Source organism: Ptychodera flava, chromosome 17, assembly GCF_041260155.1.
Source record: "Ptychodera flava strain L36383 chromosome 17, AS_Pfla_20210202, whole genome shotgun sequence".
NCBI classification, from domain to species: Eukaryota; Metazoa; Hemichordata; class Enteropneusta; family Ptychoderidae; genus Ptychodera; species Ptychodera flava.
Genome location: NC_091944.1, coordinates 38,232,036 through 38,251,695, shown reverse-complemented (window position 1 = coordinate 38,251,695; position 19,660 = coordinate 38,232,036). Strand labels below are relative to the sequence as shown.

The 19,660-nt window shown below is 34.4% G+C and overlaps 2 protein-coding genes across 5 annotated transcripts in view; one reads left to right on the top strand and one right to left on the bottom strand.

Moving 5' to 3' along the window:
• Nucleotides 1-10,135, bottom strand: part of LOC139116279 (rho GTPase-activating protein 18-like) — a 47,980-nt gene extending 37,845 nt beyond the window's left edge. For 2 of the 3 annotated variants that reach the window (XM_070678885.1, XM_070678887.1), the window contains exons 1-3: nt 10,005-10,135; nt 9,342-9,648; nt 7,970-8,133 (exon numbers count right to left, since the gene is read on the bottom strand). In XM_070678885.1, the coding sequence (XP_070534986.1) occupies nt 7,970-8,093 (124 nt within the window). In that variant the 5' untranslated portion in view covers nt 8,094-8,133; nt 9,342-9,648; nt 10,005-10,135. Of the gene's footprint in view, nt 1-7,969; nt 8,134-8,978; nt 9,029-9,341; nt 9,649-10,004 lie in introns of those variants that run through there. The other variant, XM_070678886.1, reaches the window with a different exon arrangement.
• A 19-nt stretch (nt 10,136-10,154) lies between these two features.
• LOC139116281 (transmembrane protein 205-like) lies at nt 10,155-18,540 on the top strand. 2 transcript variants are annotated; one of them, XR_011548271.1, is made up of 5 exons: nt 10,350-10,508; nt 15,047-15,204; nt 16,028-16,194; nt 16,549-17,597; nt 17,749-18,540. XR_011548271.1 is itself a non-coding variant. In XM_070678888.1 (4 exons), the coding sequence occupies exons 1-4, from the start codon at nt 10,468-10,470 to the stop codon at nt 16,828-16,830; spliced, it is 648 nt and encodes a 215-aa protein (XP_070534989.1). In that variant the 5' UTR covers nt 10,155-10,467; the 3' UTR covers nt 16,831-18,540. The 2 variants fall into 2 exon arrangements, 1 of the variants encoding a protein (XP_070534989.1); XM_070678888.1 differs by having other exon boundaries at nt 10,155-10,508; nt 16,549-18,540.
• Nucleotides 18,541-19,660: the final 1,120 nt, after the last annotated feature.

Here is a 19,660-nt window from a genome sequence, read left to right as displayed (position 1 = left end):
GTAGCTTATATTATATAAACCTTGTCAATTTTATTTACTATATATTGTTTCTGTGGCTTTTTTTATTTTGTTTCATTTTTAAATTTTAATTTTCTGTATGAATTGTACTTTAGTACTAAATTACAATTAAACTTAAGAGTATCCCCTGTTTACTAACAGATTTGGAAGCATGTGTGTCACCATTAGCAGATCTCAAAATTGGTATTGCCCTAGGGTTACAGTTGCAATATGGATCAGAATTGACCTTCATATTTCGAAGATTTAACTTTATAGAAAAATCCGTAGCATTTTCATTTGCAGATTCGACCATTAACACGAACTTGGGGATGACTCTAATTTGAGTAAATTGATTTAATTACTGAATAAATTGCTGTTTTGGTACGTACTGTTTGCGAGAGGAAAGCACAGAAGTTGAAATGTCATTTCTACTATTTGAATATGTACGTATGCGTATTTGGTGCATGGTAACGGTTTGTGAAATTGCAACATTGTGTCAGCATGCCTAGCCTTCCCACGGGCAAGCAGTCAGGAAGGTTTCTGCCCACGCTCCGCGGGCCTGGGTCTCTGCTGACTGATTCGGCCTAGTAAAAACGGAAGAAATCAGCCAAAAAATGTCGTCAAAATAAACAGTTTGGTCAGATCGAAAGATGGAACCAGAAAAAGAGTAACAAGCGACTACTGCATCACGTCGAGGAGGCAGATTGTGTCTATAGTTTCTCGAGAAAACACCAACGTTACCACTGTTTATTGTGCTTTCCCCCACCGAGCCACCACTGGCCGAATGCTTGAGGGCAACTGTGAAAGCACGGGGCTAATTTTTTAGATGCACTGACAACAGCTGAAGCGGCTGCCGGCAGTCTGCGTCAATATAGCCCAGCGAGGTTTTTAATCGATTGGTACTGGCAAGAAGTTGAATCATAGACCCTTGAGAAAACAAAGGTCTGTGAATCTGCCAGTGCAGGTTCACTCATGGCTTGTTTGCTACCCCAGCCATTTCACCTAGTCTCATTGTAGTCTCATTGATATCCTGAGCAAACATTTTGGGCGTTAAATGCGATTTTGATGACTACTCAATCAAAAGTTTTAAGTCCATTTCTGATCGGAGTTAGGAGACGAACTCAAACTTGATATGTGTGCGAGTGCAGACGTAATTCAAAGTGGTGTATGTAACGGCAGTTCCATACGATGATCAACTTCACTAGCCAGTGGTGTTTCCTCGGGCAAGGACCCAAGTCCCATATACAACACCGACCTACCAACACCATGTGGACCCCACGCTTTGTAATGTTACACGGGCCATAGTCCCTCCACAAGGAAATAATTGATTATTCAATAGAGGTAACAAATCACTCAGATCCGTTAGCATTCATTGATAATCTAGAATCCTTCAGGTCAAATAGGTATTTTTCTGAAACAAAGAAAAACTGCAGTCTCCATCATCAGTGGTCATGGTCTCATTTTAATAAGATGCGTCGACGCGCTGACATGGCCATGCAAGACCAGACTGAGGGGCAAGACAGTTGCCGATCTTCTACAGTGGTGGATGATACTGAAGTGGGCAAAGCTTTCAAATAAATATAGCTTCAATACCTCGCCTTTTAATATGAAAAACGTAACAGCATGCAACGGGGAAAGGATTGCGGAAACGCTGTCAGGCACGCGGTGAACACAAACTGAACGGTGTACGTGATCTGGACGCTCAAACGTACACAGTACATGCAGTGGGTGCATACGGCACAACGCTGATGTATGGGCGAGAAAATCAATCACACAATCATTTTAGAGCTGTACTTTACCATGTCGATATACATATATTTCCGAAACATTGAGACGCTACCAAAGTTGGGCAAACGCAAAATTTACAGTGAATTATTCATTATATATGTCAAGTTCTGTCACGGTATCGACATCACCCTTCAAACGTGCACTCCATGGAGACGTCATCAATCTTGGTGGTACTTGTCATATGCACAGCAGAAAACGCCAATGTTTTTGTTTTGAAAGTTTGTTTACAAAACAGCTTTTCTATGCGGCCGCAACGTATCAAAATGATCGTGTTTGTGTGCTGGGATTGGTTAGAGGTTTAGCTAGGAAGAGTACTTCAATGTACCGGTAGTATGGTCCTGTCATGAGGAGGTAAAATTTTCACTGAAAAAAGATCACAAGAGACATCAATTATGATTGACTGCATTTACGATGATCTCAGAGCTTGCAGCATTTGCAATATGGTTTTATTCTTCTGGTTCCACATGAACATCACACTTCACAAAGAAACATTTCAATTTTCTAGTGTTTATAAGGTGTTCAGCAGTTGTGCATTACTGTGACAGAGGGAGGTAATTTGAAAATTCAGAACAATTACAGTGTTCAAAATTTATCTGACATGTCATTTATAAAATTTTGCTAAAAGTATTTTCGTAAGTATCTACACAGTACAGAGTAAATAGAAATTGGAATTGAAATTGGAATTCAATCAGGTGACTATGACTGGGATGGCAAAGCCTGCTACATATTTTTCTCTTAGAGAAGCCGTTACAAAAATCCCAACTCAAGGATATCTTACACAATTTTCTCCCTGAATAGCTATTGTGAATCTATGATTGAATTACAGTATGCCTAAGGGGTAGTGATCCTATTGATAATCAATGAAAACTGTTCCACTTGAAGGATTGTGTAAAATATCCACAAGAACAGGAAGCACAGGTGCAGCTGATATCAATTTGATGGTATACAGTTGATCTGTAACTGTCCTGTGAGTTATTATAGACACTCTATCTGAGACTGTATCTGAGACAGTGTATGAATCTATTTTACCATCAAGAAAAAAAAAGATTTATTGGACAGATTAGAGGTCAAACTATGCACAGGAACTATAATGGGTCAACCAAAATATTTTAGCAGACTGACCTCTAACGTTACCGCTAATAGTTAAAATGAAATTTGTTTTTCAAAATGTTAATTGCTGACATACATACGTATACTGTTTCAGATACATGTATTGTTATCTTTCTTATCAAACAGATTACATGTACTACAGTTTGATGCTGCCAGAGATTATAGCACAGTATCAGTCTCATGAAAGTGTGAGAAATACATAACATCAAATGTAAACTGTTATAGCTGTATTACCAGTATGGCTCTCAACAAATACGTACAGTGAAAACCATATCATGGTAACAGAATTTTAGGATTGCAGATTAAACCTTGGATAGCTGAGATGACCGTTGACACACATTACATTGTATATTACCATGCCCTGTCCGTCGCATTTTAATTGGTCGAGCTGAACCACGTGACTGCCCGTAAATACAAACACAGTAATGGTTTGTTTATATGCCCATGAATATGAATAATATCATAAACATAGTAACTTTCCAGCTAAAACAAAAATTGTGATTTGTACAAAGCTCATAATCAATCACAAAATAAAATGGAGCACTTGTGAGCCAAGTTTAGACACTTTTCTAAAAAGAATCTATGGATTTGCAAAATGTTTAGAGCATGCACTACTCACTGACAAGTTCTTGGGCCCCGTTGTCGTTCGCACGGAAATTTTTTGTAAATTTTGACGGTTTGGGGGGTTTGTTGATAATATAATTCGCGCTGACCATTAACATTTATTTATGGGCGCGGGAGAGAGGAAAGCCAAAATTAATGGGCTCGGCAAGCCTCGCCCGTTAATTTTCGGCTTTTTTCATGCCCTTGCCCATAAATAAACGTTAATGGGCAGCGCGTCGTTCGTTATTTTTATAGTATTTGCCTTGATAGATACCACACTATAATATACTGATTGGTCAGATGCTAAAAGAACCATGGTATATTGGCGATATACCACGGCTGGTATACATCCAAGCTCTCAGCTTGACCAAAAATCTGTTTATGACGTTCTATGCCAGAATTTCAATATGTACTGTTATGATATAATAGCAATAAATCACACCCAGCGACGGTATACCACTCGATTTTGACCAGTTCACTTCATATATGCACTAGCTATTGCTCATGCATATATGTTGTGAACTGGTCAAAATCTTGTGGTATACCATTGCTGGGTGTGCTTTATTGCTTAAATAATGAAGCAAAGTGAAAGGCAACGCTGGAATAACCATATACTTCAAGGGCCAAATTCAGTATAGTAGCTCACATCAAATGATAACATCACCCTTGTTTCAGATAAAGACAAGCGATTCCACACTTGAAATCTTCAGTAAAGAATGCAGACAATGAATACAAAAAATACCACTTTGCCTTACTGACATTCTTGGGCAACATGTACACTTTGCATGCATTTCTTTTTTAGGAAATTTGACAGGTATTGCTTGCATGGAACCTCTGATGTTTGTGAAGATCATTATATACTTCCTTTCTGCTGTAAAAGTGGCTATATCATAAAAAACTCTTCATGCACATGTTAAAAAGGAAAGAGACTTTTACAGGTACTTGATAGGTGATTGCTTTTATGAATTATGCTTTTTGAGTATGTTTGCACCTCCTTCACATAATGTACATTGTATGTAATTTAAACATGTAGTCATAGGAGAGACTGGATTTCAATGTCACTTTAGCTGATTCATGGCACTGTTTACCGTACCATGTGAGCACCATGCTGTTACATCAAGTACATTCATCAAGACAAACAAAGGTCAAAGACACTTTGATGGTCTAGTTTTTTCTCATGAAAGGGAACACAGTTTATTTTTAATGAGGTAATTGTGAAGCATACGGTAGTTACTTTGGGACAGATACATGTAGTGACACCATTCTTATAAAATGTAAGGTTTTAATCAGCTTTAGAGACCTGGGGATGCATGTACATGCACATGTATTACTGTTAACAGTTCACAAGCACAGGTACACACATACACACACATATAATAGGGTGATCCACCTTGCAGTAGTCTATTTATGCAGATATTGTGATGTAAATCAGATGTCACTAGACATAGTTGGGATTTCACAGGGTTAATCACGTATACTATGGACCAGACTGCTAATTCACAGTGCTAAGTACCAGTAACTGACCTACACTGACTACACGATACACCCGTATGTCACTGTACGAAGAGAGGCACAATCACAGAATTACAAAATTGTAAAACAATGGGCAATGACAAACCACAATAAGGATGAATGGTAGAGTGCGCCTCGGGGACAGATATTCGGACTCTCAAACTTTTTCAATTCTTTTCTGATATACCTCTTGTAGGGGTTCATTTTAAAGCTCTTGGAGTAAGAAAACTCTTCACCGGCTTAGTTTTTCGAAATTCGAAAGTTTTATTTTTCTCCGTAGAGTTAACACAGGCATGGCGGCCATTTTGAATTTCAAATATCGGTAAATCTTGAGTTATTTGTTTCTGTAGTGCCAAAATTTGCACGGTGACCCCGATTTTTATTCTTGATTTTGAAAGTAAATGGTTGAAAGATTCCTTAAGGAAAGTTTGAGTAAACGTTTAGTCTTTTACTTTCGAGGCGCATACTACCTTAATCCCTAAATATCAGTCAAATGGTTGGCATGGAAACACTTGAATTATGTTGATTCATGCAAGTCACTCTGAAAAACTTAAATTCTTGACTCAAATTTTCCCACTTTGCATATTTACACTATACCATATCTGTACATCTTTCATAATATGCAATGCTGACTTATTTTAAACTCTGAAATAAATAAATTCTTTGAAGATAATCGCCCTCAAAACGGAGTTTTTGGCAAATGATGTTGTCTTGTTACTAATTGCTACGAAAAGCAGAACTTCATGAAATAGTTTAACGGGCAAGGATTTTGGCTTTCTTTCAATTCAAGTTTTGTTTTGGCCAAAGTTGTTGTATACAGAATATTCTGAACTGAATTAGGCACAGCTGATCAGTTGGACATGTACTCCAAGAGTCAATTTTATTTATTTACATGTGGAATTCACTTCATACTGAGTAATGCTGGAAATATACAGAATTTTTTTACATTAAAAATGAACAGGGATGTTTAAAATATATTTCAAGCAATGCAATAAATAGAGTATCAGTAGAGGAAGTGACAGATTTTGGAGACATTCCAATGTACCCATTGTACAATACTGGCAATTTAGCATACCACAGTACATTAAAAAAACACTAGAAAGCTAATTTTTGTTTTTACTTATTTGACTTCCCTAGATTTATAAAGAGCCTCTTGATATTTGAAAACAATGTTCACTCTCTTGACTACAATGTGATAAATTTTCTAGCTTTTTTGTAACTGAGTTTAAATGAGCTTTGTTCCATTTCTTTTTTTCTTGTGGAAGCTCAACAAGTGTTTACATACCAAGAGTGAGGAAATTGAAAGGTAAACGGCAACATCCTACTATTTTGCTTCAATAAATATTATCGGGATGTTTTTTGTGTGTTTACAATATTGACAACAAAAATAAATCCAGAAAATGTCACATCTGTACTTTTGAAATTGTTTATCTGTGATAGAAAGAACCACTTCCCTGGTTTCTTGGGTAATTTAAACAGAAACTTTATACTGGATGACATAAATACTGATAAATTTTGATAACAAATATTTGGTTATCTCTTTGCAGTGTATATCTTTACTGAAAAATTGGGGAGAATATATAAATGTGCATACACAATGGATGTTTGCAGATAGCTTTAATAAAAGTCACACCTGTGTTAGCTGCAGGCTTGTTCCAATAAATTATGCTACTTAAACCACTGAGTAGGCGGCTAATGTTATCTTCAGATAAAGATTGTAATGATTAAAACACACCATACATAACATTGATTTATCAACAAAACTGCAACAGTTCTGAAAGTCACCCAATTTGCAAACATACATATAATATGTCGTTTATCAACAGATGATGCATTATCTGCATGTTTTGTCTTGATTTCACATCCTATCTAAAATCTTTACATCATCTAGTTGACACAAAATATCAGGGAACTTTAGTAGATAAATGAAAATGAGTAAAATAATTAGGCGCACACTTCAAGGGAAACAATTAAATTTGACAAACCGACAAAAGATTAGAATTTCATTAGTTGACTTCATAATTTAAGTTGAAGAAATGATATACATGTATGTACCTTTCTCTACATTGTATAAATTTCAGCTTCAGGTTTAAAGTGAGGGATTTCAGTGGTGTGTTGCTTTTAAGCCTTTATATGAAATTAAAAATGAACAACTTTTACTGGCAGATAATTAGATACGCAGCAAGTATCATACACTCATATTGGAGGATGGTTCAATTGGTGGAGTAAGGCTACCAAATATTATCGTTATTCTAATAAACTGTTAATAGCTTAATTACTTGTATACACACATGAACGAAAATTTATTGATTCATCGGTTCGATGATGGTGGTTCAATTCACTTCCATTGAACTTGAACCAATGCTAAGTAAGTACTAAATTCTCTTTACAGACTGACAGAGTTCATCAGCATTAGCCATGTGATAACAGGTTCAGAAAGCAATAATCCTTGTTGAGATATTTCAACGCTTGCTGCACAATAGACTGACATACCGGTATGAGTTTTAAATTTCTGCAACCTGACACTTACATCTAAATGATTCCATACGCTCTCATCCAGTGTGTTTTCTTATGTTTCAGCCATCATTAGGGATTATCTCACATTATTTCATAAGCTCAAAAAGTAAAATTTAATTTGTTTAAGATTGATAAATTATATAGTTATTTCTTAATACTTTTGGGAAAGGGAGAAAAATAGTGAAGACAATTTTAAATCAAGCCAAGCAGAAAGTTCAGGCATGACAATGACTTTTGTGTATATTATATTTCATATGTATCAGTAGCTGCTAGCAGTTACAAATATAAAGTAAATAAATGTACAATGGAAGTACAAGGTACAATTTTAAACATTCATTTTAGAAGAAACTGGGCTTTTGACCAGAAAAAACACTCACTTTTAAACTGTTATTGTCAAAATACTAAAATATGAAACCCATAATAAATGAAGATACAATCTTACCATCGGGAGTTTTGCTTGCTTCATCTTCAGTATTGTCATTATCATCTGTGTCTTTATTCTCTGCTATATCCTTTAATTCACTCAGATAAATATCTAATTCACTAGTTTTCTTGGGAACTTCCATTCCTATATTCTGTGGTTGTATATTGTTCTGTTTTACTGACCTATAATTAAAATAAACAACGTTGACTAACAACTTTTGCAAAAGAATTACTGATACTGATATGATCTGCAAGTTTTCAAACTTTCTGCATAGTTAAATTTACACAATCATTAGCACAAACAGTTTCAATTAGGTTAAAGAAAATTACTTTATACATATGTAATTTTCCCAGAACAAAAAAGGCAGTTCATGTTGTTAGGTCTGTTGGACAGAAAAATGTTCATTCACATTCTATTTGAAAATTAGGTTTTCCGTTTATAAGCAATTAACATAACATTTTCTACTACATATATGAAAATTTTACTTTTCAATTTTGAGTCTGTGCAAATCCTGCATGTGAGAATGTACTGAGGTTGCCATTTATATGTATGTACATGTACATGAAGAACGACGTAAAACTCAGTTGAGTATATGATACACAGGTTTTCAATGCCTTACATTAAACTTTGCTATCATATTTATACTCATGTCAACATTCAAAAATAGGGTTTTGTAAAATCATGTTTCCAAAGAAAACAGATAATCTTACAGCATATATATACTTTCATCTGATATTGTTGGCACTTTAACTGTAAGACTACAATATGAATTCAAATTGGAATTTTTAAGCTCTTGACCTCATACCTTCTTGGAAGGACAAAAATACAAATGACAAATAGCTAATCAATTTGAAATTTTGAAATTAAAGAATTGTATGTATAGAATGCTGCCCCAAGTGTCAGTACATGCAGATTTGTGTTTGAATGATGTACAAGAGACGTTTGGTCAATGACTATGTTGGCAATGCTTTGTTGTGATGTGGGAGACAACTATTAAATTTCCCTTGAGCACCGTCCCTCCACCCACCTGCTTTGATTTATCTTTGTGATGTGAAACAGTAGAAATGTTACTTGGCTCTAAAAAAAAAACATAATTGCAAACCATATTGCAAAAAACATCAATGCACATGATGTGTATCTGTAAAACAAATCAGTACTTCACTTTTGTTACATATTTCTTTGCAATATATTTAATAGTATCAATGAATCTTGCAATTCTTAAAAATGATTATGTTGACAGAGATGAAACATCTTAAAGCTAATTCATCTGATCACAGACAATTAGTTGTCCGATATCACTGGAAATACACTGTAGTCATGAATCATGTTTCGTTGGAAACACAAAATCTGCTTAGAGGAGAAGAGAATAAAATACATCAGGAATATTTACCTTGTTGTGAGACGTCCAGAAGTTATGATATTCAATTTAAGGAGCTAACACCACGTAATCATAGTTCATGTCGGTCCCCAGTAATCCAGTATTTATGTTGACTACGTTAAGCACAAGTCAGTTCTTCAGGTATACTGCATTTGTCTGTCAGGCTTCTAGCAAAGTTTATATCACGGTACATGCTAGTAATCACTCTTATTCTACCGTTGTTAACGGTGCTGTTTTTAAATGCGTTGACAAGTTCTTTCAATTGAGACTACTAAAACGCCTCGGGTATCATTTCCTGGTGGATTAGATCACTCTGCACCTGCGTCGTGTTAAAGAGATAAAATTATTCCTGATTTTTGCATGTATTGTTGATTGTTGCAATACATAAAGTATATATTGCTATCTTTATAGCACTGCTACCACGGGTACAAAGTTTCAAGATATATTACTCCCGCAAGGGGTTAACTGCCTACACTAATTATAGCGAGTAGCCGAACATCTGCGTTGTACATGCCGTTGCAGTCTACTGCATGCACTGTATTCAAGTCTGTTGTCAATGTTGCTCGTTCATTCACGCCCAATTTCCGGAGATTTATCGCTGTGCGTCAAATTTCCACATTTCCGTTTCCCTATGCACACCACATTGGTCAAAATACTGATTTTACGGCTTCTTACCTGCAATAACACTATGATACGTTGTCGACATTTGGCACTTTGAAGGGAAACAGTTCCTCTAACACATGATATGTGCACACAAAACAGACGAGACCACTTCTTCTTCTGGGCAAAACGACTACAATGACCTTTGACCTTCGGTCAAACTTCGCATTTCATATAATTAAAATATAGCTCCATTTGATTTAAATTTTTTAATTTACTTCCTATCAACCGATTGCAAATGACAGAATTACAGACATATGCCGGTATCGGTTTTAATGTGATTCGAAGAGGAAAACTGACCTGAAGATACTGCCTGCCCCACCTGCCCTGCGTGAATATGATGTCAATTAGAGGGCGCTGTGTAGCGGGATTGACATCCTGGTTGAAAACCGTATATACTCGGAACGGAAGCTGTATCGGTAAGCTTCGAAAGCGTACGTGCTGAGCAAAGGAACGTTATAGCTGCGCATTTGTCGTCATGGTTTTCAAATACATTAAAGATAACTGGCCAAAATACAGGTGAGTGTTTGCTGGCAATTTATAGTCTTAAAGTACTTCATAAGAACCAAAAGGAATATGCACTTTCGCTATGACGCGCATTGTAAAAACCGTTATTTCCTAAAAACTTAATTAATAGACCTCACTCAGTATAATATTTTCGCTCGATTTCTTCTAAAGAATTATTTAATATTCATATGTGTATAAACATGTTTGACAATTAAAATTATTCAACATTGGTAATGTCACTTTATAGATACACCCAAATTGTCATATTTTTAAGTTGTTTATAATCTAAAGCCGTCACGTTGAAAACTGGGCTTTGCTTTTACCTGCATGTCCTCTGTTTCACCTTTGTTGGCATGCCAGTTTACACGTACACAGCATTCAGTTATCTGTTGTCATTTATAGAAGAGAAAGTAAGTTTAATTAGAAATGCAGCATTCTGAGGTAAAGTGTTTTATTTTTGTTAGCTGTAGTTGTAAATCAAATTTGTAGACTGATATCAGCAACCAGGATGTAGAATCACATGGGGTTATGTAGAGTCACATGAGGTCATATGAGTAACCTATTAATCAATGTAAACCACGCAGCCAGGCACTGTATTAGCAGAATAGAACAAAATTCTCCAATACTATAAAACAATGCATTAAAATGTTTCCAAAATGTTACTAATACAGGAATGCAGATGATGTTACAATAATTGTACTCAGACAAATGTATTTATTTATTTATTTATTTATTATATCAGGCTCAAGACCATAGACTTTACATAAAAAGAAAAAAATGGTAGTAGAAAGTACAATTGTTCACACTCAAAAACCGACAAAAATACTAGCTAGTATAAAATATTTCTCAAATGCCTGCACTGATATGAATCTGTATATATACAATTATAAATATTCTTGACGTAAAAATTTGCATTGTTGTATTCTACTGATAAAATTATGAACACACTTACTCATTAACTCGCCAAATGATAACACAGAGAACATAACAAACATAGTACTAGCACTACATCGCCTAGAGAGATTAAAAAGCCATCCAAAACAGTTGTTATATGCAACACGAATTTTGCTGTATGAACTTAATTTAAAATTTGACCAAAGATGACAACAATTTAAATTTGTACAGAAAGACTTGAATAACTTAACTTTAACTTGACTAGAACAATATGCAAATTTTCTGAAAAGAAAGTTGCCACGGATATAAAGTAAACAAACTTTTCTGCTTATGTCATCGTCATCCATAAAACTACTTAGAATAAAAACACCAAGATATTTGTATGAATTTACAAAAGTGAAATTCAACCCATTAAGATGAACAACGGGGACATTCAGAAGTTTAAACCCACTTGGAATAATCATCATACAGACAGTTTTTTAGCTCCGCTGTCAGCGACGCGGAGCTTATCAAATAGGTTGATTTTCGTCCGTCGTCGTCGTCCGTCGTCGTCGTCCGTCAACAATTGCCTTCTCCTCTGAAACCACAAGTCCAATTGCTTTGAAATTTTATATGCAATTCACTTGGGGTGACCTCACTTAAGTTTGTTCAAATCGTGGTGAAATTTGCATATTGGTATTTTTACAAAAATCATCTTCTCTAAAACCGCTCGTCCGATTGCTTTGAAATTTGATATGCAGTTTACTTAGGGTGACTTCAGTCAGATTTGTTCAAATCGTGGTGAAATTTGCATATTTGTATTTTTAAGGCAATTTTTGTCATTTTTGGTAAAAAAATCTTTAAAAATCTTCTTCTTCAAAACTACCAGTCAGATAGCTTTGATATTTGGTACATATGTGCCTACGGATGATCTATTTCAGATTTGTTCAAATTGTGAAGAAATATGCAAATTTGCATTTTTAAGGCAATTTTTGCCATTTTTGGTCAAAAAATGTATTTCTCAAAAAGTGCTGGTCTGATTGTTTTGAAATTTGTCATACAGGTTTCTATAGATGAGTTAAGTGATATATTGAATTTCTGATGAAATCTGTAATTTTGTACTTTTGGGGCAATTTTTGCCATTTTTGGTCAAAAAATGTATATTTCCAAAACTGCTCATCTGATAGCTTTGCAATTTGGTATACAGATGAACTTAATGATATTTATTGAAATTATGATGAAATCTGCAATTTTGTATTTTTGGGGCAATTTTTTCCATTTTTTGTCAAAAAATCTGTATTTCCAAAACTACTCGTCTGATAGCTTTGCAATTTGGTATACAGGTTCCTACAGATCACCTTAATAATATTTATTGAAATTATGATGAGATCTGCAATTTTGCAATTTGGGGGCAATTTTTACCATTTTTGGTCAAAAAATGTGTTTCTCATAAAGTACTGGTCTGATAGCTTTGAAATTTGGTATATAGGTTTCTACAGATGAGCTAAGTAATATATATTGAATTTCTGATGAAATCTGTAATTTTGTATTTTTGGGGCAATTTTTGCCATTTTTGGTCAAAACATATGTATTTCCAAAACTACTCATGTAATAGCTTTGAAATTTGGTATACAGGTTTCTACAGATGAACTTAATGATATTTATTGAAATTATGATGAAATCTGCAATTTTGTATTTTTGGGGCAATTTTTTCCATTTTTTGTCAAAAAATGTGTATTTCCAAAACTACTCGTCTGATAGCTTTGCAATTTGGTATACAGGTTCCTACAGATCACCTTAATAATATTTATTGAAATTATGATGAGATCTGCAATTTTGCAATTTGGGGGGCAATTTTTACCATTTTTGGTCAAAAAATGTGTTTCTCAAAAAGTACTGGTCTGATAGCTTTGAAATTTGGTATATAGGTTTCTACAGATAAGCTAAGTAATATATATTTAATTTCTGATGAAATCTGTAATTTTGTTTTTTTGGGGCAATTTTTGCCATTTTTGGTCAAAATGTGTATTTCCAAAACTACTCATCTGATAGCTTTGAAATTTGGTATACAGGTTTCTATAGATAAACTAAATGATATTTATTGAAATTATGATGAAATCTGCAAGTTTTATTTTTGGGGGCAACTGTTGCCATTTTTGTTCAGAAAACTTCATTCTTAAAAAAACTACTCATCAGATAGCTTTGGTTGACATGTTCTTAGGGATGATCTGATGTGATGTATTCAAAGTATGATGAAATCTTCAATTGTGCATTTTTGCAGCTATTTTAGGCATTTTTTTCTGGCCACTGCATTGAGCTATCAAAGTTTTCCACCTTCTTCATCAACATATGTCAAAATAGTTATCCTCTACATAAACACAGCGGAGCTATATCGGCCACTAGGTCGCTTGTTTTCTGATTATACAAGATATCGTGCTCACTAGCATAGATCTCATAGACATACCGGTAGATTAGTTTCTGTAAGCCTTTGCTTGAGGGATTAAAAATGATTAAATCATCAGCATAGCAAATATCATTTAAAATTCTACCACCAAATAAACAACCAATTATACAAGTTGACAAACGAGAGCTCAGCTCATCAATATATACATTAAACAAAAGTGGCGAGAGAATGCCTCCTTGCCGAACACCGTTTAAAACATTAAAAACAGGGGATACAATGGATCCCCATTTAATACAAATTTGCTGATATCTGTACCAAAAGCAATTAGCCGAACAATGATAAGTGGAATTCATCTAAAAATAAGTTTCTTAAAAAGTGTCCAATGGTTTACATGATCAAAAGCTTTAGAAGCATCCATGAAACACAAAAACATAGGACTTTTATGAGACATAAAACTTGATTACTTCCTTCAGAAGATAAATACACTGGTCTATGGAATGTTTAGCTTGAAAGCCAAAAAAATGTATGTTAATGAAAGCATAGGTTATACTATGCTGTTTCCCATCTATTTTGTCATGTCATGATTTGTGGTAAAGCTGCCATGAATTGTTTTGATATTTTTAGAGTTACATAGTAAAAGAAAAGTTTATTATCATTGCCTTGTATCAACATCAAGGAATATTTAAAGTTATTAAGACCTATTATTTCTATTATAAGATAGTTAGCTTTTCCTGTTAAAGGATCCATTTATCTCACTTCTACCGGTACATCTTACAAGTAATTGATTGTTATCTTTATTTTAGCTAATGCAGGTAAGCAATAATGGTATGTTATAAATTGAAGAGACAAAATTTGAAAACTTTCAGAGTATACTTTGTCAAGAGAACTCACACCCATCAATCTAATGTATAAGTGAAAAATGAAACCAAATCCATCTTTCATGCAAGTATGAGAAAAGACAATTTGTTTGAAAGCAGGTTTTATGTATTGATTTAAAGTAAATCGTGTGCTTGGGAATTTAAGTTTAATTTAGAGGTGCATTTTTATGTGTTGCTATGCTGTTTAGTTAATTGACATCACTGTCACAGATTGTAAGAGATGATAACATCCTATAATTTGTTAGAAACTGTCATTTGATGCAATTGATTGACCTTTGAATGTCTCCCTTTCTGACATGAATACTTCATTCTTTAGTTCAATCATCACAATTAAATGTAGTCCATATCATTCACAAGGAAGATCATGATCAACATGTCTTGCATCTTATTTTCAGATTTGGTCAGCCAGCACATGCCTTGGCTGTAGTAGTGGTATTGATTGGTTTGTTCTACTTCGTACAACCGTTGGTATCAACAAATGTTGTCAACTTTCTCCATCTGTTAACATTTGCAACATATTTTGGAATGCAGTTCTGGGTCACTTTCATTGCTGGTAAGGAGAATTGAAAGTTCTTGTGTGAACAAACCTGAATGTGCTACACTCAATGTCTGAACCAATATCTATTATTACTTTTACCTGATAGTTTGCATTCTTATTCATTAGAACGCGATGATTGACGATTGTGTAAAAGGTTGTACATGCCTCAAAAATGGAAGATTTAAATTTCATTTAAACTTTCCCAAAGGAAACTTTCAACTATCATTTCAAATCTAAAACAGAAGTCAGGGGTTACCGAGCAAATTTGGTTCCAGAGAAACAAACCAACTAAAATTATTGATATTTTAAATCCAAAATGGCCAGCATATCTGTACTAAGTGTAAGGTGGTGAAAATTTTATTTACTCCAAGAGCTTCAAAATGAGCCAACACAGGAGGAAGACCAGAGGAAAAGTATCTGAAATATTTGAGCATCCAAATTTTCTGTCCCTTGGGTACATTCTAGTCATGTGAGGTTGCCATAGCAATGAAAATTTATTGTCTCATTTGTAATGGGCTTGTTGAAAGAGAAAATATCGCCCAACCCTTGCTTGGCAACATTGGCAACAATCTCTTATTGTGCAAATGACCACTAGATCTGAGATTTGCATTCTTGCAAGTAATTGCACATGTAAAGTAATGATCTCATTGAAAATCAGATAGAGACATTTTTCTCACTGTTTGCTATGAATGTCTCTTGTCTGTCTATTCTGGACCCTACATTCTGCAAGTTCATGACCCAACTCTGCAGGGTCATGACCCTACTATCTGCAAAATCACTGTGTATTGATATTTGTATTGCATAATCCAATTTGAAAGCTTTACTCTTTCCTTTATAGGATTGACAATGTTTCACAATTTACCAAGACACATGTTTGGATCCATACAGAGTAAACTTTTCCCCAAGTACTTCTTCATTGGTTCAATATCATCAGTTGTCACCATGGTTACATTTCTGACTGTTCATCCTCTTGGATCAATGGACAATACCCAGACCAAGATTCAGGTATGCCAGCAGATAGAACTTATTGTAAACAGGGACTGTATTCTTTTAAAAGTCTTTGTATTTCAAAGCCTGCTGCAGAGTCCAGGAAAAGTCACTGAAAACTAAATTGAGTCCTTGAAATTGCTAGGCCACCCATGATTTTTAAAAATTTTGAAATTATTGGTCATGATACCATAATTAATTTCCTTTGACCTCTTCAATCGGAAATATGGTCTGTGAAATGCTGAATATATGTAATGGGCCATCCAAATCATAGCAGTGGACTAAAGTAGTGTTTTTTTGCTGCTACATGTATTAATAATCAGCTTTCTTAAAGCCACCTGTTAATAAGTGTTTGTATGTTTTCTATTTCAGTTTGGCTCTCTGCTAACTTCCATACTGTGTACCATCAGCAATATAATAGTCACATCAATCATGATCAACTACATGATTGAAAGAAATGTAATTGAAAAGAAGAAAGGATTTGAAAATCACGTTGGTCACCTGGACAGCAAACACTTTGCTGGAGATGCCAAGTACAAAGAATTATCATCCAAGTTTCTCTGGTATCATGGCATAAGCTCAGTTCTGAATCTTGTCGCCTTGTGTGCAAATATGGTGTATCTCTATATTCTATCATCAAAATTGAACATGTAAATATGATATTATAGCCCATATCATTTGTGCCATTTTTAGCCTTGTACTGAAATTAAGCATATCAGATATATTTGTATCACCTATGTGACAACGGTGTGTTCCAGTTGTAAGATGCTACAGTGTATACCTGTATTTGTATGTTGTTGTTGTCAAGTAAGTCAGAGATAACCCACCGTATATATCAGTATTACCAAACTATGACATTGTAAATAGCATTTTTCAATTTTTGCAACAAATAATTCATAACAGCATGTATTGGTATATCAGCAATCATTAATTTTTACGGTGTTCGTAGAGTAGGCTGTCATAGTCAATATACAAATACAAATACTAAAATACACAGTGCATATATATGCTGTGATTCAATATTAAAACCTGTCAGTGCTGTTTCTTTTTCTCACAAGCATTGTATGTGCAATGCTGACAGAGTTTCATGTCTGTGTTATACTTCATGTTTAGCTAGAATTATTGGTCAGAGCAAGACGCTTACATTTCCACAAGATACCAAATACTTTATAGATATAGCATAGAACAACTGAGACCTAAAATGACACAAAATAATCAATGTTACTGCTTAAGATTCCGTGACAAGTATTGAATCCTTCTCTGCAGATATATTTTCTGGAAGCCTAGATATTGGCAAATACTGTGCTTTGTATTATTTTACAATTTTTTACATAAGGACCACGTGACATTCAGTTTGAATAAGCTCTTAAAAATTGCTCTAATGCTGCAGTATTTCCCGTCAAAATTAGCATGATCAAAAGGTTTTGTGTCAATCTTCCAAAGTGTGTCTTGTATTTTTTAATCTGTCCTCCTTTTATTACTTTGAAAGGTATCAGTTATTGGTCAGATAATCGTTGCCTTATAAAAAACGTTCGAGAGCCTAAAACAAAAATTGCAGACACATTTTGGAAGATTGACATGACACCTTTTTATCATGCTAATTTCAACTGGTTCACGGAGTTAATATATCTTGTTCTTTTCTGACTGCATACTGCATCAACAATAAATGTGCAATTATCATACAGTAAACAAGCAGTTGACGTATTTTTGACAAAGTCAACTCAGAATACTAGAACAATTGATATATACTAAATAGATAATGGAAGTGATATCTTATTAGCAATATTACGACAGTTTCAATGAATTTTTTGTCAAACAAGGAAGAAATGCATATCCCTATACCTTAAATTTTTGACTTGTAAAGCCATTTGAAATGATGTTGTGTAAGAATAAGTGTTTGTGCTTCATTATAGCAAAGATAGCAAGGAATTTGTGTATGTTAAGAGACTCTGAAATGTCTGTATGTCTGTAAATCAGTGGATGGTTTAATGGCATACTGACATACTGAAATGACTGTATGTCTGTAAATCAGTGGATGGTTTAATGGCATACTGACATACTGAAATGACTGTATGTCTGTAAATCAGTAGATGGTTTAATGGCATACTGACATACTGAAATGACTGTATGTCTGTAAATCAGTGGATGGTTTAATGGAATACTGAAATGACTCAATAGTAGAGGCTGAAAAAGGTGCTGATGTTGAATGATTAAATGAAAGATTTGAAAGATTACATCATGTATCTAATCTCCAAAGCTGTTTGTTTTTCCAGTTTTATTTTGTATTAAGTACTCAAAGTACCACTGAATAATTTGTTTGTAAGCCAAGTTTCAAGATAATAAAATGCTAGCTCACTTATAAAACCATTGTGTATTCTGTGTAATCACTACTTCATCGTTAATTTACAGAATCATTACCATGATCATAATGCAGTCAATGATGACTTTCCATTCATGGCAAGATCTGACAAGACTTAGATATTCAATGCATCAGTGTTTTATCAACAATGTGAAATAAGTCAATATATGACAGTTGTGTACAGTATTTTTAGGCACTTCGAATAAAATTCTTTGTTTTCCATCCATGTGCTGCTAGGTTTTCAGAGAAAATTGAAAAGACAAGCACAATGTTAACACTATTACAAATAAAAATATTATTTTCCAAAGGAAAGCAAATAAAAGTTGAGCTTATGTAAATACACTTGTTTTTGTCTTTGTTTGTTTTTTATCTGGCTGGCTGGTAGGTTTTTCAAAAATCCAAGGATGGCAAACAAAGAATTTTCTTTAAATGGCCTTATAGATAAAATGAAGTTTAATATGACTTCTGATAATGCTCAACACTGTAACCAGGGGTAGCTTGTCCAGTGGTATGACAGCCCTCTCAAGTCTTGTGTGGCATTGAAGATGATCTGTTGACAACATTGAATTAACAGTTGATGGAGTTAGTATGATCTGTGCTTACATTTCAATGCAACACTCATATGAGTTACATTATAAGGTAATCAGGAGACAATACTATGCAGCCTGTGATAAAATTTCAAAGAGCTAGAATTTGATAAATGTAAGTAGATCTTGCAGTTAATCAATTTTCAATTTAAAAAAGACTGTCTTCTCAAGTAATTGCAAAATGTTTATGACAACATTAATGCCAACAGTAAACAATGATCGGGACATGATTAAAGGAGCACTCAGTTATTTTTGTAGAGGATTGGCCAGCCAGGGTGGTGTTTGAAATTAGACAACTGTAAAGAGATGGCTAGTATTATTAATAAGCCTCATAGGTGATATTAATCGTTGGTAAACAAAGTTGACTCTCTGAATGTATTCACTCTCTGAAGTCAAAGCACTGTTGTCTGAATACAAGTATTATGTGTCTATAGTAGTTTGCCAGTGCCAGTCTATAAAGGCTTCTCTCACAATAATCTTTACCAGGAGAGATGGCATGAAAGGTTACTTCTGTCCTTTGGCTGCAGTCTGGCAAACC